Below are 15613 nucleotides of genomic sequence, written 5' to 3'. Positions count from 1 at the left end.
AGTTGAATGAGGATTAAATTTGATTCTTATACTCTAAGATTTCACTTGAAATCTGATTTCTATCATTTAAACAAGTGTCAAGCTTGTAATAATTGTTTAAGTATTCTTACAAACAAAGTTTATAACTTAAATTTTTGCACAAGCACACACTTATATATACAATTTTAAAATAAAAAAATGGACTAACATCCAATTCACCTCCTTTCTTATATATATTGTCATTTCTAACAATAAGAGCTCGATAAATTGAGAAACTAAAAACATCATAAATTTAATAAGCTTTAGAGGGTTGGAGTAAAGAGCCTCTTGAAGCTTGACTTTATTTAATTATGACAAAATGAAAGGAATTAACTAATTTTTTTGCACATTATTTATTTATAGTCAATTACACAGGAGCAAATCCTCAAAAATTAACATCCATGAATTTATATAAAAATTTAATTTTTTTTTTGTAAAACATAAGATATTCTCTCTCTTTCTTAAAAAAAGTATGATATTCATAGATTACATACTTTAGATATATAGGTTCTCCACACATCATATATAAGCTGTCCTTCTTTGAAATCAAATTTCATTCTATTGAACTAATAAATGTTGGTTTAGTTGGTAAGAATGCCGATATAAGTACCTTATTAGCAAGTACTATGCGAATACTTTTGTAAGTGCTCTTTAAACCTGAAAGTATGTTATGATCTTGGTGGATTTTTAAGACTCAACTCACCTAATTTTTTTCTTAAAAAAAGAAAAAAAAATTCATTCAATTGAGAAATTATAAATTTCAGCTGATCTCTTCAGTGCCGTTCAGCCCAAATATCTAGTAGTGGGTTAGGCCCAAGTTTTTTTTTAACTGTTTTTGGTTTGCCAATTTAAATTTATAAGGCCCTAAAATAATCTATATTCTATTATAATTTTTGTATGGGGGAATATGGCATGCCTTGTTTATGAAATTCATGTTCATATTGTCATGTCCCAAAATTGAAGGGTGACTAACACGACACATGAGTTATATCACATATTCCTTAAGCCTTAAATTAAAGAAAATCTTTTCTCTTTAGTACAAATTATAATGTATTAAAAAAATCATTATAATAAAAGATTTAATATTTTTATAGAAATTTTGACAAAACCTTCCCTATAAATAGGATCTTTCAAAAATTCTACAACACAATATTTTACACAAGATATAATATTAGTCTGGAGCTCAGCTCTTTCCAGCTAACAGACAACATATATCAAAATAAATACCTATCTATAGGCTATGCGGAGTATCTATTCTTACTTCCAAAATAAAATACATGAATTCAAATATTTACATTAAAGGAGATAATGCTAAACAAAATTCACCCATAACAGTTGTATGTCCTTTAGAGGTCAGTAATGGGATCAACGTCAGCTAATTAATCTGAGACCAAAATAAATTTTCAGTGAAGAGCATCCTAACAATAAATAGTTAAATGTGTATAAAAGAAAAATATAGAATAATTATGAGTGCTACAGATGACAATTTTTGCAACTAAATATTTAATAAAATTTGGCATAAGAGGGTTCTATATAACATTAAATAAAATCTTGATTCATTAAAGCATCATATCAAACGTCATTATCATTTATTTTTAATAAAGCAAAACAACTGCATTAAATAATTATAAATATATCGTTAATCAAAACCAATAAAAAAAGATTCATCAAATAATTAAAATCTCATAACTATGGGAACTTATCAAAATAAGTAATAAATATGAATACACAGTCTATGAGAGTAAATAACAAAACGCAGCTTATGTCACAAAATCAAACGTGGACATACAGTTTACGAGAATAAGTAACCAAACACAAAAGAAGCCACAAAACAAACGTGAATACACAATCTACAAGAGTAATGCAAATCAAACGCGGCTTGAAGCCACAAAAATAAATGCGAGTATGAGACTCACAAATAACTAAGGTGCCAAAGACTAATGGAACTGCCATTAGCAACCAGTGTCCTATATAAAATTTATAGCAATCCATTTTTAAACATGCGAGAAAATCATCGTTATAAAATATAGTTTCTATTATCAAAGTCAAACTCGCATGAATAATTTTGAGCATTAAAACTTGCCAAGATAAAATTTTGTAACTGAAATCCATGTTTGGCATTTATTGCATAACTCAAAATAACCAAAGTTCATAAAAATAATCTCATCAATTTGAAAGTATTCATTGTAAGGTAAGAAAAAAAAAATACACTTGCCATAACTCAATTATCTTTCAACACTTCTTTATAATTTCCCAATATAAGAATTTAAATAACAAAATATTCAATACTTAACATAATTGTTATTAAAATAATTTACATAAATATAATATTTTAGAAAATAATTTTATGGTAAAGTAGTTGAGATATTATTCACTTATTTGAAATGTTTTCAGGTACTAAAATTCACTTCTTAAAACCCAATCAAACCTTCTTCCTCTAAATGCCCTATCTAATATAAAAAGAAAATTCAATGACATATTCAAGTTTGATAAACTCTTTCCAACTCTTGTCAAGTGCAAGCAACAGAACTTAATTAATATTTTATATACACGTACCATAATTAATCACTCTAAATTTCAAGTTCTCCAATCACCCATTTTATCAAGCAATTCAAAGGCTTTCCCAAATCAAATCTTTAAACATTATCATTTATAATTATCATCCATACAATTTCATAGAATGCAATTTGTCTCACCATAATTTCATAATCAAAATTCTTCATATAATTCAAGTTAGATTTATCGATAATTAATACCCAAATTGAGTATGTCCCCGTAAGAGCTAATGAAATTTTTTTAAAAACTTATAATCAAACAAAACTTTCTAATATGCGTATTAGCAAACATTTTACAAGTACTATTATTTAAACCATAATTTTAATTCTCTTCCAATCTCCTCATAATAAGCAAACGAAAATTAACAGCGCTAGACCAAGCGGAAAAAGAACTCACAACAAATGTCACCAGCTCTAGCGACTGATTTCCTCACGCACACCAGCGACTTGATCGTGAACGGCAGAACAGAGTAGCAGCATGAAAATAATCAAAGATGGGAAGGATGATGGAGAACCTGGTGTTGCAAGACAGCACAAGCACTACGGCCACCGGAGACGCGAAGAACAGGGGAGGAGTGCAATGCCGGTGGAGAATCAGATCTCATGTCGGTAAAGGGAAGGAAAGGAATGAGCTGGACGAATGCTCTGTTTTCGCGCAGCAGATATAAATTTTGAACAAAAAGAATAATTGGGAAAACTACAAGAAATGCCCCAAGGAAAAATTACAACAAGGGCAAAATGTTTGTCATAATTTAAAATAAAATAAAACCACACTTTTTCAATAAAATTCAAATCCTGAACCTTCAAAAAAAAATATATAAGTTTTTATAAACTATCACTATCCATTATAAAATTAATTTAAATAAATATCAATTAGAAAAAATTTAATTTACGTTAATTTAGAAAAAAATTTGGGTCATTACACATATAAACACCTAATTATAAATATAATATTTCAAACTTATGAGGTTATGCTCAGAAACCATCAAGTTGTAAAATTCAAGTTCATATTTCTCTTACCTTATGAAAGACATTGTTCTTGAAGTAATATTTTCTATATCTTTATTGTTTGAATATAAGTATTTGACTATACTCATTTCTACTTTTAGAGAGAGTTTTTATTTAATGATTTACTTATTTAAAATTGTTGTAAAAAGTGATGTAGAGATGTTTTTTTATAATCAAAAGAGGTTATACCCTTAAGAGAAAAGTTCATTAGTATAGTGAGTGATTCTAACTGCTCATAAGTTCCTATATCAAACTTGTAGGATTGTAGTGGCTCACAAATGTCTGGTTCAAAATTGTGAAAGATAGTGGAGAAATCTCAAGTGGTTTGCTTGAAGACTGGATATAGGTTTAGGTGATAGAATTAAACTAGGATAAATTACATTTTGCATTCTCTTTTCCTTCAACTTTTTATATTTCTAGCAATTATAGTTTGTACTTTAACTTCACTTAAAAATTATTTTAAATATTCTACATATATTAAGCTTGCAAAAATTACTTTGACATTCTTGCAAACAAAGTTTTGAACTCACATTTACTCAAACTCTCCCTTATACATTGTTTTGATAAAAATGTTTCAAAAAAACCCAAAATTTTGATTAGCACCCAATTCACCTCCCTCTTAAGTATCTTACCATATCTAACATCCGTTCTTATATAAGGTATTTTTTTAGAAGCTGTTCTTGTCTTTAAATGCAACGGGTATCATAATAATTGTGAGAAATTGAACAATTTTACCCTTGTCTTGAAAATAAAAAGAGATATTAATTGTATGCTTTACCCACCACCATGATATTAATTGTGACATTTGTTGGGTGGCAAAACTAGATATATTGTTATGATTTTAAATTCTCAACTAAATAATAAACTTTTATTGCTATACAAAATTTAACTAAAAATTTTATATATAGCTACGGAGAGGGAGTATTGCTTGTTGTCATTTATTGTTTGGGGATAAGCAAATGCTTGGCTACAACTTCACTGAGAAAAGAATCAGTATAGAGATTGTGAGAATTGGGAATGGAGCACACTTTTAATTAATTAAAGATCTGTAACGAGGGAAATGCGAAACACGAAGAGCGAGAAGAAGAGAAAAGGATAGGGGGAGACAAACAGAGGTCCCTGCTCCATCTGGGTTGTGACTCGACCTCACGTGACTGTTGGCAAGTGCCTTCAAAAAGCCTGATTCATTACGACAATGAGTAAATTGATAAAACACAACATAGTGAAAAGTAGCTACCACAATATTCTGTGCTTCATATTCTTCGTGCTTATTATCCAGAAAAAAATTAGTATATAAGATAAGAACAACTTGGCAACGCGTGTGAAAAAAAATATATATATTATGGTGATATTGACAGTAAGAGAGAACCGGCACCATGTTTGTATCTGTAATTCTGCATGCTATACAGAGACAAATCTATCTTCAAAATCCAAAGGGGAAAAAAGTTTACATACTTTATTTTCCAAATTTTTTTAAAAAAGTTACTTTTAAGCAAAGCATGTTGCATAAGTAAAACAACCCGACAATTTAATCAGAAATACCCTCATTCCCCTACAAGGTAAGACGAAATTTTTATTCCCAATTGATATGCTTCTATGTAATCTGCTATCCCTTCCACACAACTATCAGTTGGCCTTTCCCATCCACACTATAAGTTATACTTTCTGGGATATTTTTACAAGATAAAGTTATCCTTTTTTTTTTTCCGTGCCACAAAAAATATCTACTTTACATGAACCAAGAAAACTTCTTAATGTTTTTAAAATTACATTATAGTTTCACAAACATCAACACTATGTTCATTTTATTATACATTAGTAAGCCTTCCATAAGTCCAACTCACCCAAAATATATCTCCTCATCTTGCTTCCATAATTTGGATCCTAAGCCGAAAGTTTAGAGTTCGTGTGCTTGTGCCTCCTCCAAAATGTGATATATTATTTTTTTGCTTTGGTCAATTTGCATCGATGAATATCTAAACTACCCTTCCTTTTGGTAGACATTAGCTCTACAAATAGAACCCTCCATCATCTCGTTTTCACACAGCACCACATCCCAAAAAACAAGAGCTCAACAATCAATATAATGAAGCCTTCGTTGTTTTCCCTCTTAGTTCTCTTTTCCTTCTTCACTTCTTTAACCACAGCCAAGTTTCTCCTTGACGGTCAGGGCGAACCCATTGTGAATGGTGCCTCATACTACATCCATTCACCTATCACGCCTGGACCCGGTGGCTTGGATCTCGCCAAGACTGGAAATGAAACTTGCCCTCATAGTGTTGTGCAACGGCCATCTAGCATTTTTCCAGACTATGGCTTGCCTTAGACAGTTACGTCCCCATTAAAAATTAGATACATCACACCAAGCATTAATGTGGACTTCTTCTCTATTGAAGGAAAAGTACTATCCTATGTTCCTGTGCCGTCCAGGTGGACCATTGTTGAAGGAGAAGATGGGATGAAGTCCATGAAAATTAGTGGTGGGTACGAGAAAACAATGCAGTGTTCGTTCAGGATTCAACCATATACTCTTTTCACGTATAAGATTGTGTTCTGTCCCATTAATGGTGATTCTTGTAGAGATCTTGGGATTGCCAGAGGCAATGATGGAAACTCGCTTTTGGTTATCACTGATGATTATCCTCTTATTGCTGTGTTCATTAATGCTGAATCATCTGATGCACGTAGAACCTCTATTATGTGAAGTGTAATCAACTATGAATAAGTAATGTGCAGGATTAAGTTTAGCAAACTCCTTGCACTTGATGATTAAACAAAATTACACTTCAAGTGGCTCTTTCTCTCTATCTAAGCTTCTTACTTTTTTTATTCTTATACTCTAAGATTTGACCCATAACCTATGGGATCATCATGGAATCAAATTTCACTACCAATTTAAGGGTCTTATTTGTGGGTGATTTGTCAATACTTTTATAAATTCTCTTAGAATGGAGGCATATCTTGGCCTTCATGCGTCCCTAGAACTCAACATGCCTAACATCACCAAAATATATATATATATATATATATATTCACCAAATGGGGGCCTACTTTTACAAGTTTTTTAATGATGGAGAAGGCTCATCTTGCATAACATCCTATTTTTATTCATAAAATTTAAATGATATTAATATATGATTAATCAAGTAAATTGAAGATTAAGGTAAATAAATCATGTTGTCTGAGGCTAGAGACACATAAGATTGTGATTTAATAAATATAATATGAACTTGAGAAAAACCCTGATCAAGATAAATTGATTCTAATTGTACTTTTAAAACATTTATAGGTATTTATTTGAATTTAATGGAATTAATTCATGGTAATTGGAATTTGTCATATAATTATTTGAGTAAGAAGAACTAAATTGAGACAGGTTATATCTTTTAAATAAGATTAAATAGAAATATGTAAATTATTTCCCATTTAAGAAATCATAATCATATAAAAATAATAGAAATTATGTTTGAGCAAAATACACTAGTAAAGTATAATTTATAAGATGTTAAGAAAGTCTTCGGAGCAAAGTGTTTAACTACTGATAATCATCCACAACTTTCAAAGCCTTCCAAAAGCATCATTAAAAGTCTATAACTAGTTCCACCCTAACCTTAAAACAAAATAGCACAAATTTAGCCAAAAGTATTAAATTAAAGCCAAGTGTATAAACTCTTTGATACACATTTTCGCAATTTGGATAGTCAAAATATATATCATTGTGCCAAAAAATATCAAAATCTAAGAAGAATGTGCTCAAATGACATCAAATTTTAGAAGTTAACACATCCCTACAAGCGTGAACTTTTGCTCATCCTCAAGTAAAACAAGCACTATAATATCTAGATTGATCAATTATTCACTTACTAAGCATGCATGAAAAAGTCCTTACTAGTTGCTCAAGATGCAAATCAAAAAGAACAATAGTGGAATATGGAGGAATGCTTAGTTTACAAATTAAGATCAAGCTTTCCAACAATTTTGAAACATTTATTTGTCCAAAAAAATGATTCTCTTGCAATTATTAAGTCAAATTTAGCAATTCAACATGGCTTTCAATTCAACTCTCAAAAGGGGTTCAAATGAGAATGATGTTAGTTAGGCTTGAAAGGCTCAATTGCATTTGAAAAAAATGCCCAAATTTCAAAATCATGTTAAGTAATTAAAATGTCTCAAGAAATTTTAAATTAAGTTTTAGAGTCTCTCAATTGAGAAAAAAATATACAACCAATTGCCATAAATTTTCCTAACAGAGATATTTAAATCATTTTTTAACTCCAATGTGTAAAATAAAGTTTTACAAATTGTCAAAAAGCAAGCCTTAACATTACAAAGTAAGCATGTTAAAATATTAACAACAATTTCCTGTCAAATGTATAATCTAAATAACCTTCTATAACTGGATCACACCAAGTGTCCCTAAGCAAATACTTTGAATGCAAAAGTGACTCTCTATTTTTTTTTTTTTTTTGGTATAGAAAAGTGACCCTATTTAATTTTGATGTCAAAAGTTAGAGGGTAAAAATGACCCTTGACTTTATATATTGTGATGTCAAAGTTTGATAAAATCCATATATCTTTCTTTATCTTTTACTTGAAAAAAATAAATCCCCAAGAATGGCATGCTCTTTACAAAATCTGTCATATTCTGCTAGTTTAGTGTTCTGCTTGACTCTCCATGGTGACAAGACCAAGTCTAATATATCTCTCAACCTTAATTTTTTTTTATAAAAAGTCAAAAAATGTACGATAAAAAGTAAAACTAAATAGTTAAATGTTATAACAAAACTATATAGTTAAAGTCACTAAAAGGGGAAGGGGAAAGCAAAAGTAAAACATAATCCGAAGGCTGACTCGTGCCACAAATGGTGAGAGTAAACTTGCTGAAGAGCTTTAGGAGAATTGAAATATCTAGATCAATGGAACATTGATGCAAATTTCCAAGTAAGCTTTGAATGAAAGAAACCACCGAGTGTTCCGGCAGTAGAGTCACAGATCTGGAGAAGAGAGAGCGCTGCACGTACTTCCAGTTTTTTTTTTTTTAGCAGGATTTTTGCAGCACAGTAAGCAATTTTCCTTCTTTTGAATTTGCAGATCTTGATTTCCCAGTTGAGCAGATTTATATGATGATTCTTGTGTGAATGAATGCTTGCAGATTGTTCGTCCTGTTGAAACACTTGTATCTTTACTTTGGTCTGTGTACTGTAGAGGTCCACCCAAATTACTTGTTTTGGATTCCATCGTGTAAGGCAAGATTCTTTGTATGCCAAATGAGGTGTAAAAGGATGAAAATACCTACAAAAAGTTGAGTTTCTTTGTTTTGAATAAAACCTTCGAAACTTAAAGTGCAATGCAATTGATAATTTGATCCCTCAAAATGTCATAATTCCTTTGAAGTCCTTTGAGATTTTTCTATCATTAATAAATTTATATAAATTACCAAATTATCCTTATTGAAAATAAATAATCCACAACTATTGTTTAAATATTCAAAACCTTCCTTCATACACTCGCAAAAATGCAATAGCAAATAAAGAATTAACATGTGAAGTTGTGATTTGCTATTGTATTATTGTAAACAATATTTTAAAACCTAGACCAAACAGCGAACCAGAAATGTCAGCAGGTCACAGGTCTCATAGTTCAACCAGTTGGACCAACGACCTAATAATTAAATAAAAAATAACATATATATATATATATATATATAATACCACCCAAGTCTTTAATACAACAAGCTGGCAACAATATACCACCACCTAAGTCTTTCAAAACACCTAAGTCATTAATACAACAAAAACACCATAATATGTTTTGTTCAAGTCATTAACATAATGCATCAAGTTCATAAGTACAACAATCTACAATCCACAAGCCTAACATTATAAGATAACTAATAATTTCATTACTTGCCAAAGATATTAGCAGATCTTTGTCAATCCACTTGATTAATCCAGGCATGATTAGGGTCAAAAGCATCAACATCTGTGTTATAACTATCATCATCTTCCTAACTAAATGATCTTAAATCAATCCCTTCACCCTTTACCACATTCACTCTATGTTGATCATCTTCATAAACAAATGCATTAAAGTGATCAAACCAGACTAAAGCATTATTAAGAGCAATATAATAAAAGTGATAGCATGTAATAAAGCTCTCAAGAAAATTCAAATTCAAACCTTCCTCTTCCTACTGCAAAATAATAGCTCTTGGTAGTGTTTGCTCATCATAAATGAGATCTCCTTCTATCTATCAACATGAAGTAAAGAAGGATCATCTTCTTCCATTACCCAATACTCAATTTTATCAATACTTTCAAAATCAACAAGATCAATTGCTTTTCTCTTGTTAGCAACTCTAAAATACATGACAATAGCAAACTATAAGAATTCATTCATCCAATCTTTATGAATGCAAATAAACACAAAGCTTTAAATAATATACCTATTCTTTAAGTGAAAACTGTAATGAACATATACAAGATCATTCAACCTTTGATGCTCCAATCTATTCCTTTTCTTGGAGTGTATTCTTTCAAAGACACTCCAATTCCTTTCACAACCTAGTGAAGATGCAGTTTGACTTAACAATTTAATAGCTAAGTTTTTAACATTCGGACAACTACTTCCCAAAATATCACCACCATTCATCTGCCATATTAAAGATAAAGTTAGTAGAAGAGATTTTACAGATAAAGTTGCAAGATAATAAATATGAAAGATAAATATATAAATCTTTACTTTATTAGGTTGCATTGATTTTGCAGATTCAATAGTCAATGGATGACTAAAGCTACCACTCTTTTCCTGATATTGTGTGTCTTCTTGCAAGAACTTGGTCTTATTAGAAGAGACTTTCTTATCTATAGCAGTAAGATATCCTTGCATAACCTCTGGCTTTTGAGAAAAGTTTTCTTTATCTTTAAGAAAGGTAGGATTAAAGACATAAGCAGCTATATGAAGATTTTGTCAGAGCTGAGAATCCCACCTTCTCTTAATAATCCTTGTGTAGGGCTTGTATAAATATTTTTTCTTCAAAAAAGTATTCTTTATAGCTTTCCTTGCCCTATACATACCATCATAGACATACCCAAGTAATAGCCTATCATCAGAATCAACAATTCTCAACAATCAGATGAGTGGTTTTATAATTTCAATAACAATTTTACAGTCATTCTAAAATTTGTTGTCTAACACAATCATTGTCACATCCTTAGCCTTTCGGTCCTTAAAGTATCTAGAGTTTGAAATGCCTTACTAGTTATCAAGGCTTGTATATCATGCTTGTGCTTATAGATACTCTTTAAAGCAATGAAAGTAATGGCAAACTGTGTGGCCCCTGGGCGAATAATTTCTACCCAACCCTCTCTTTTCCTCAACCAAGCTAGCAAAAATGCATGGTTATATATGAATTTTGAAACTATAAATGCACGTGCTACTAAACTAGTAACAATCTCCATCTTACCTATGTCTGCCAAAATCAAATTTAAGCAATGGGCAGTACAAGGAGATCAAAAAATAGAAGGGTACTTGTCATTTGATAATCTCCCAACAGCTTTATAATTAGCTGCATTATTAGTTACTAGATGAACAACATTATTTGCACCAGCAAATACAACCATGTCCATGAATAAATTGCAAAGATTTTGAGCATCCTTAACTATATCTGAGGCATCAACAGATTTAATAAAAACAATTCCTCTAGGACAATAAATAAGAAAATTAATCAACTGCTTATTTCTTTGATCTTGCCAACCATCCGCCATTATAGTACAACTAGTTTCAGCCTAAAAACTTCTACATTCATCAACTAGTAACTAAACCTCCTTCTTCATGTCTTGCAATATTTTACTTCTCACAGCATGGTAATTTAGGGCTTTATAACCAAGACCAATAACAGTAATAGCATCTACCATAGGTTGGTAGTAAATGAAATTCACAGCATTTATTGAAATACAACAATCATATAACCACTTACCAATAGCTAAATCAGCTCTATGCAAAGCTTCTTTACCTGCAAATGCACTTCTTATTCCTAGTTGTGCACTCGGGGTTGTCCTTAGGGCAAAGAACTTCTCTAAAGATTTAGATGCCTTCCTTTTTCTTGATTGAGAAGAACTTAGAACATTTGCTTCAATCACCCTTTCTTGAGACTGTGGAGGAGCCATTTCTTCCATATTTGAATCATTCCCCCCAAATAGACTATCCTCTCTTTCTGTTGGGTTATCTTGTTTTTTTGTTCTCTTTCCCTCAATCTCTTTCAAATTTTCCTTCAATCGAAAGCAAAGATCATGAGGCACATTTTTACAACTAATGGCATCTCCTCTTTTCCTAGTAAGGTGTTGTTTTATTCTATTAACTCTCCCACCAGCATATTCCTTTGCACAATACAAGCATTTTAAGTGAGGTTTGCCACCTTCCTTTTTGTGAGGTTTGCCATCTTCCTTTTTGTTTGGTATTTGAGAGAAATGCTCCTATGTAGGATTTGATTTAGCTCTAACAGATTGAGTAGATGCAGCAGTAGATGCGTAATCAGATGATGACATTTTCTACACCTAAACAAGTAAATTAACAAATTAAAAGCAAACAAACAATATGAATATAGCCTTCCTATTTTGTTAATAAACAACTCTTGAGTCTCAAATGGATTATGACAATATGAATATAATTATAACCAATGTCCATGAATAAATCATAGAGCAGACAACACAGTACAAGAGTCTTGAATGATTCAAAATTCAGAAAATAAATAGCGCAGACAATAAAAAAGTTCATCCATCAGCATTCATTCATTGCTAATTTGCTATTCAAAACCATGGCATTAGATTAAATTGGGCAGAGAGATAGATGAGGGAGATAGAAAATCTCACCAAGACTGAGAGAGAGAGAGAGAGAGAGATCAGCAATCACTAAAGAAGATGAAGAATGAAGGATGCTGAGCCGACACCGTCTGACTGTCTCGGTGTCTCCGACAGTTGCACGCCTGGGTAAGAGTCAACCAAGAAGCCAAAAGCAAAACCCAAACGAATGGGAAGGAGAGACGTGAGACAGAGAGAGAACAGAGAAGAGACCCACACTGCACGCTCCCATAGAAACGGTGAAGAAGATGAGGAAAGAAGTCCTAGATGGCTGACTAGTTGAATGGCGAAGACCCACAGAAACGGAACCCAGACAGTCGAGATTTGAGGAGGCGATGTGCGATGACTGACCAGAACGGCAGAACCCACCGTGCAAGATAGGGAGAGAAGTCAAAGAACAAAGAAGAGAAGACTGAGACTAAGACCGTGAGATGATGATGCCTGATTTCTTTTTGAGTCTAGCTGCAATGGCGAGGCTGCGTGACTGTAGGCGTTAATGACTTAAGCTTAATGCTGAAATCTGAATCTAATTGTCCAAGCGAGAACCCGACATCGATAAGGTTTTTTTTTAAATACTAATCATGTCCCTCCTTTGACCAGCTTCTAACCCATTCAAATCGCTCCGGGTTTCGATTCTTTTCCAAGTTTATAAAACCCGTTCAGTTTCAGACAAGCCAACTCGGGTCAATAGCTAATACGGGTTAATTGGTTGACCCAACTCGCTTCCTTCAACGGGCGACAGTCCGACCGTTCGGGTCGGTCCGAGTCTTTAAACATTGATTGTAAATATAAGAAAGAAAGTTGTGAATATTTAAACAAAATTTATAAATCATTTATTTTCAATAAAGATAATTTGATAATTTATATAAATTCATTAATGACGAAAAAGCTTCTAAAAATTTCAGGGGAATTATTGCATTTCGAGGGACCAAATTATCATTTATATATTTTAGAGAGTTTTATTATCATTTTTTCTTATTTTTAAACAATGAAATACAATAAAATGCACGCTCATTATAAACAAACAAACAAACAAATAAATAATAGTGGCCTAGTGGGCTTACATACACTTTGTAAAAGTCAAGGGGCAAATGCAGCCTCTTAACTTAGAGAAAATTACAAAGAGAGTTCATATATTTCACTTCTTTGCATCTCTTGGTGTAAATATTTTGCACCTCTTAACCCAACTTTAAAGATGTTTAGATTCCAAAAAATAAATAAATATATTTAGCTGAAACCTGAAAAAATGTAACAACCCAAACACTAATCTTATTTTTATTAAAAATAAATTTATTATAACATAAACTGATATTATTTTTTGGGGTTTAGAAAAAAAATTAAAATAATACCTTGATTTTTGAGGGTTGGGGGGGGGGGAGTGGCTGTGCGTTCTGCTTCTGCCATTCTGTTTTGTATCTCGCTGCGGAAAGAAAAGAAGAATAACGAAGTCTGCGCTGAAGCTAAACACCCAAAACACCGACGCTGCTGATGGAAGAGTCAAGAGAGAGAGGGAGATAAAGAAATAGAAAGAGGAGGAGATGAAGAAAGAAGCTACCACAGTATCTCACTGAATTAACGCTGTCAATATTCTTAATCTTGGCACACTTTGTCATCAACACTTTAGAATAAAAAATTGTATATGATATAGTGATTTGTTTGTTGGTGTCGGGTATGGAATGTGTGGTCCCTTCACTTTTTGAAGTTAACAATAATATTATCAATAATATTATCGGTTGCTACAGAAATGATAAAAGAACATTTTCTACTAAAAAAATTGTAAAAAATTAATTACAAAATCATACGTGACAGATTCATTAAGGAATAATTGTCTAGTGATTTATATTAAAAATATTTTTTTTCAATATCAACAATGAGATAATTATTCAACAATTTCAAAACATAAAATCATGCAAGGTATATAGACATGTCTTTCTTTGTTATGAAATTCTTAAATTATTTATAAATTATTAATTTAAAAAATATTGCATCATTAACTCACGATCCTAGCACCGTCACTGTTTATATATACTTATCATCATCATCATCTTCAGGCCTTGAGTTTGGAAGTTTTTGTACTATAAGGGGAAATTTATTTCAGTATTAATATTATAGAGTTATGTACCAAAATACCCCACATTTTTGAGGTGATGAAGCGCCCGACGCAAGAGACGATGAGCAGCCAAAAACGTGCGCACATCTTTGACCCGTGTCAAGCTAGGGTGAACCACGTAGCACTCGGAGGTGGCTAAACCAATCCAGAGCACGCAATCCTTCCACGTGGGAGAGAATGTTGGGCCTAAATATGTGTTGGTCCTGGAGCAGATATTGAGCTTGGTAAATAAGGGAGATAGATCCAAGACAGGCCCAATGGACTACATGGAGCAGAAAGGCTTAAGAGAAATGAGGTAAAGGATCTTGAAATCGACATGTTGACTGAAGACAAGACACTCTTTTTGGCATGCCTAGTGAGCGAGAGTGCCACTTCCATTTCACACGAGCAGGTTTTGATAGTTTTATATGTTAAGTCACAATAATAAAGAGTTTGGTGAATTAATGTTGAGATATATTGACACTTAGTCCCGTCATCATGGAGAGGCCATTAGAGCATGAAACTAGTGGAGCGTGAAGATAATGAATAATGAGATTGTTTTGTTTTTTTTTTTATTTTTTTTTTCAAGTAAAAGAAAAAAAGATAAAGATACGTGGATTTTATGAAATAAGGCAATTGTTGTGAGATATTGTTTATTATGATGTTATTTATGTTCTATCTAACTATTGGGTTTTCTATTATTGGTGGATCTAGGTCATATAAAAGCCCAATTATGAAATGGAGCCTTATCAGTATATAGGGAAAGCATATGTTCTTAAGTGTAATTAAGATGGACACTTAAGTATAATATCAACCCTTTTTTCTTGAATTGTGGAGGGCGTATTGTATATAAAAGAGATAAAAAGTCCTACATCTAGTAATTAGAAGATGGATTAAGAATATATAAAATTTAGGGTATGTCTAACTAAATTATTTAAATTATTTTGGTGAAGTAGATTTTCCTTAAACATGCTTAATACAAAAAGTTTAGCATGGTATTATGGGCCATTTAATTGGTGACGTAAAACACAGAGAGAGAGAGAGACAGAGAGAAGAATGAATGAAAGATGGAAGAAAAAAATAGG

At 31.8% G+C, this 15613-nt stretch overlaps 1 protein-coding gene across 1 annotated transcript; it reads left to right on the top strand.

Annotated features, from left to right (window-relative positions):
- Positions 1-5646: 5646 nt before the first annotated feature.
- On the top strand, positions 5647-6313 carry LOC129289071 (factor Xa inhibitor BuXI-like). Its single transcript, XM_054925892.1, has 2 exons — positions 5647-5900; positions 5949-6313. Exons 1-2 carry the CDS (start codon positions 5668-5670, stop codon positions 6283-6285), a joined length of 570 nt encoding a protein of 189 aa, XP_054781867.1. The 5' UTR covers positions 5647-5667; the 3' UTR covers positions 6286-6313.
- Positions 6314-15613: the final 9300 nt, after the last annotated feature.

This window comes from Prosopis cineraria, unplaced genomic scaffold (assembly GCF_029017545.1).
Source record: "Prosopis cineraria cultivar Desert tree isolate PC_DT_omini unplaced genomic scaffold, ASM2901754v1 PC12, whole genome shotgun sequence".
In the NCBI taxonomy this organism is placed as follows: domain Eukaryota; kingdom Viridiplantae; phylum Streptophyta; class Magnoliopsida; order Fabales; family Fabaceae; genus Prosopis; species Prosopis cineraria.
Note: the sequence above shows the minus strand (reverse complement) of the source record. Positions and strands in the feature narration are given on the sequence as shown.

What these genes read in the sequence shown, in the direction of transcription:
- LOC129289071 (XM_054925892.1), top strand. Translation starts at nt 5,668, where the DNA reads ATGAAGCCTTCGTTGTTTTCCCTCTTAGTTCTCTTTTCCTTCTTCACT. An exon ending in ATTTTTCCAGACTATGGCTT is followed by an intron (nt 5,901 to 5,948) that starts GCCTTAGACAGT and finishes CATCACACCAAG; the next exon opens with CATTAATGTGGACTTCTTCT.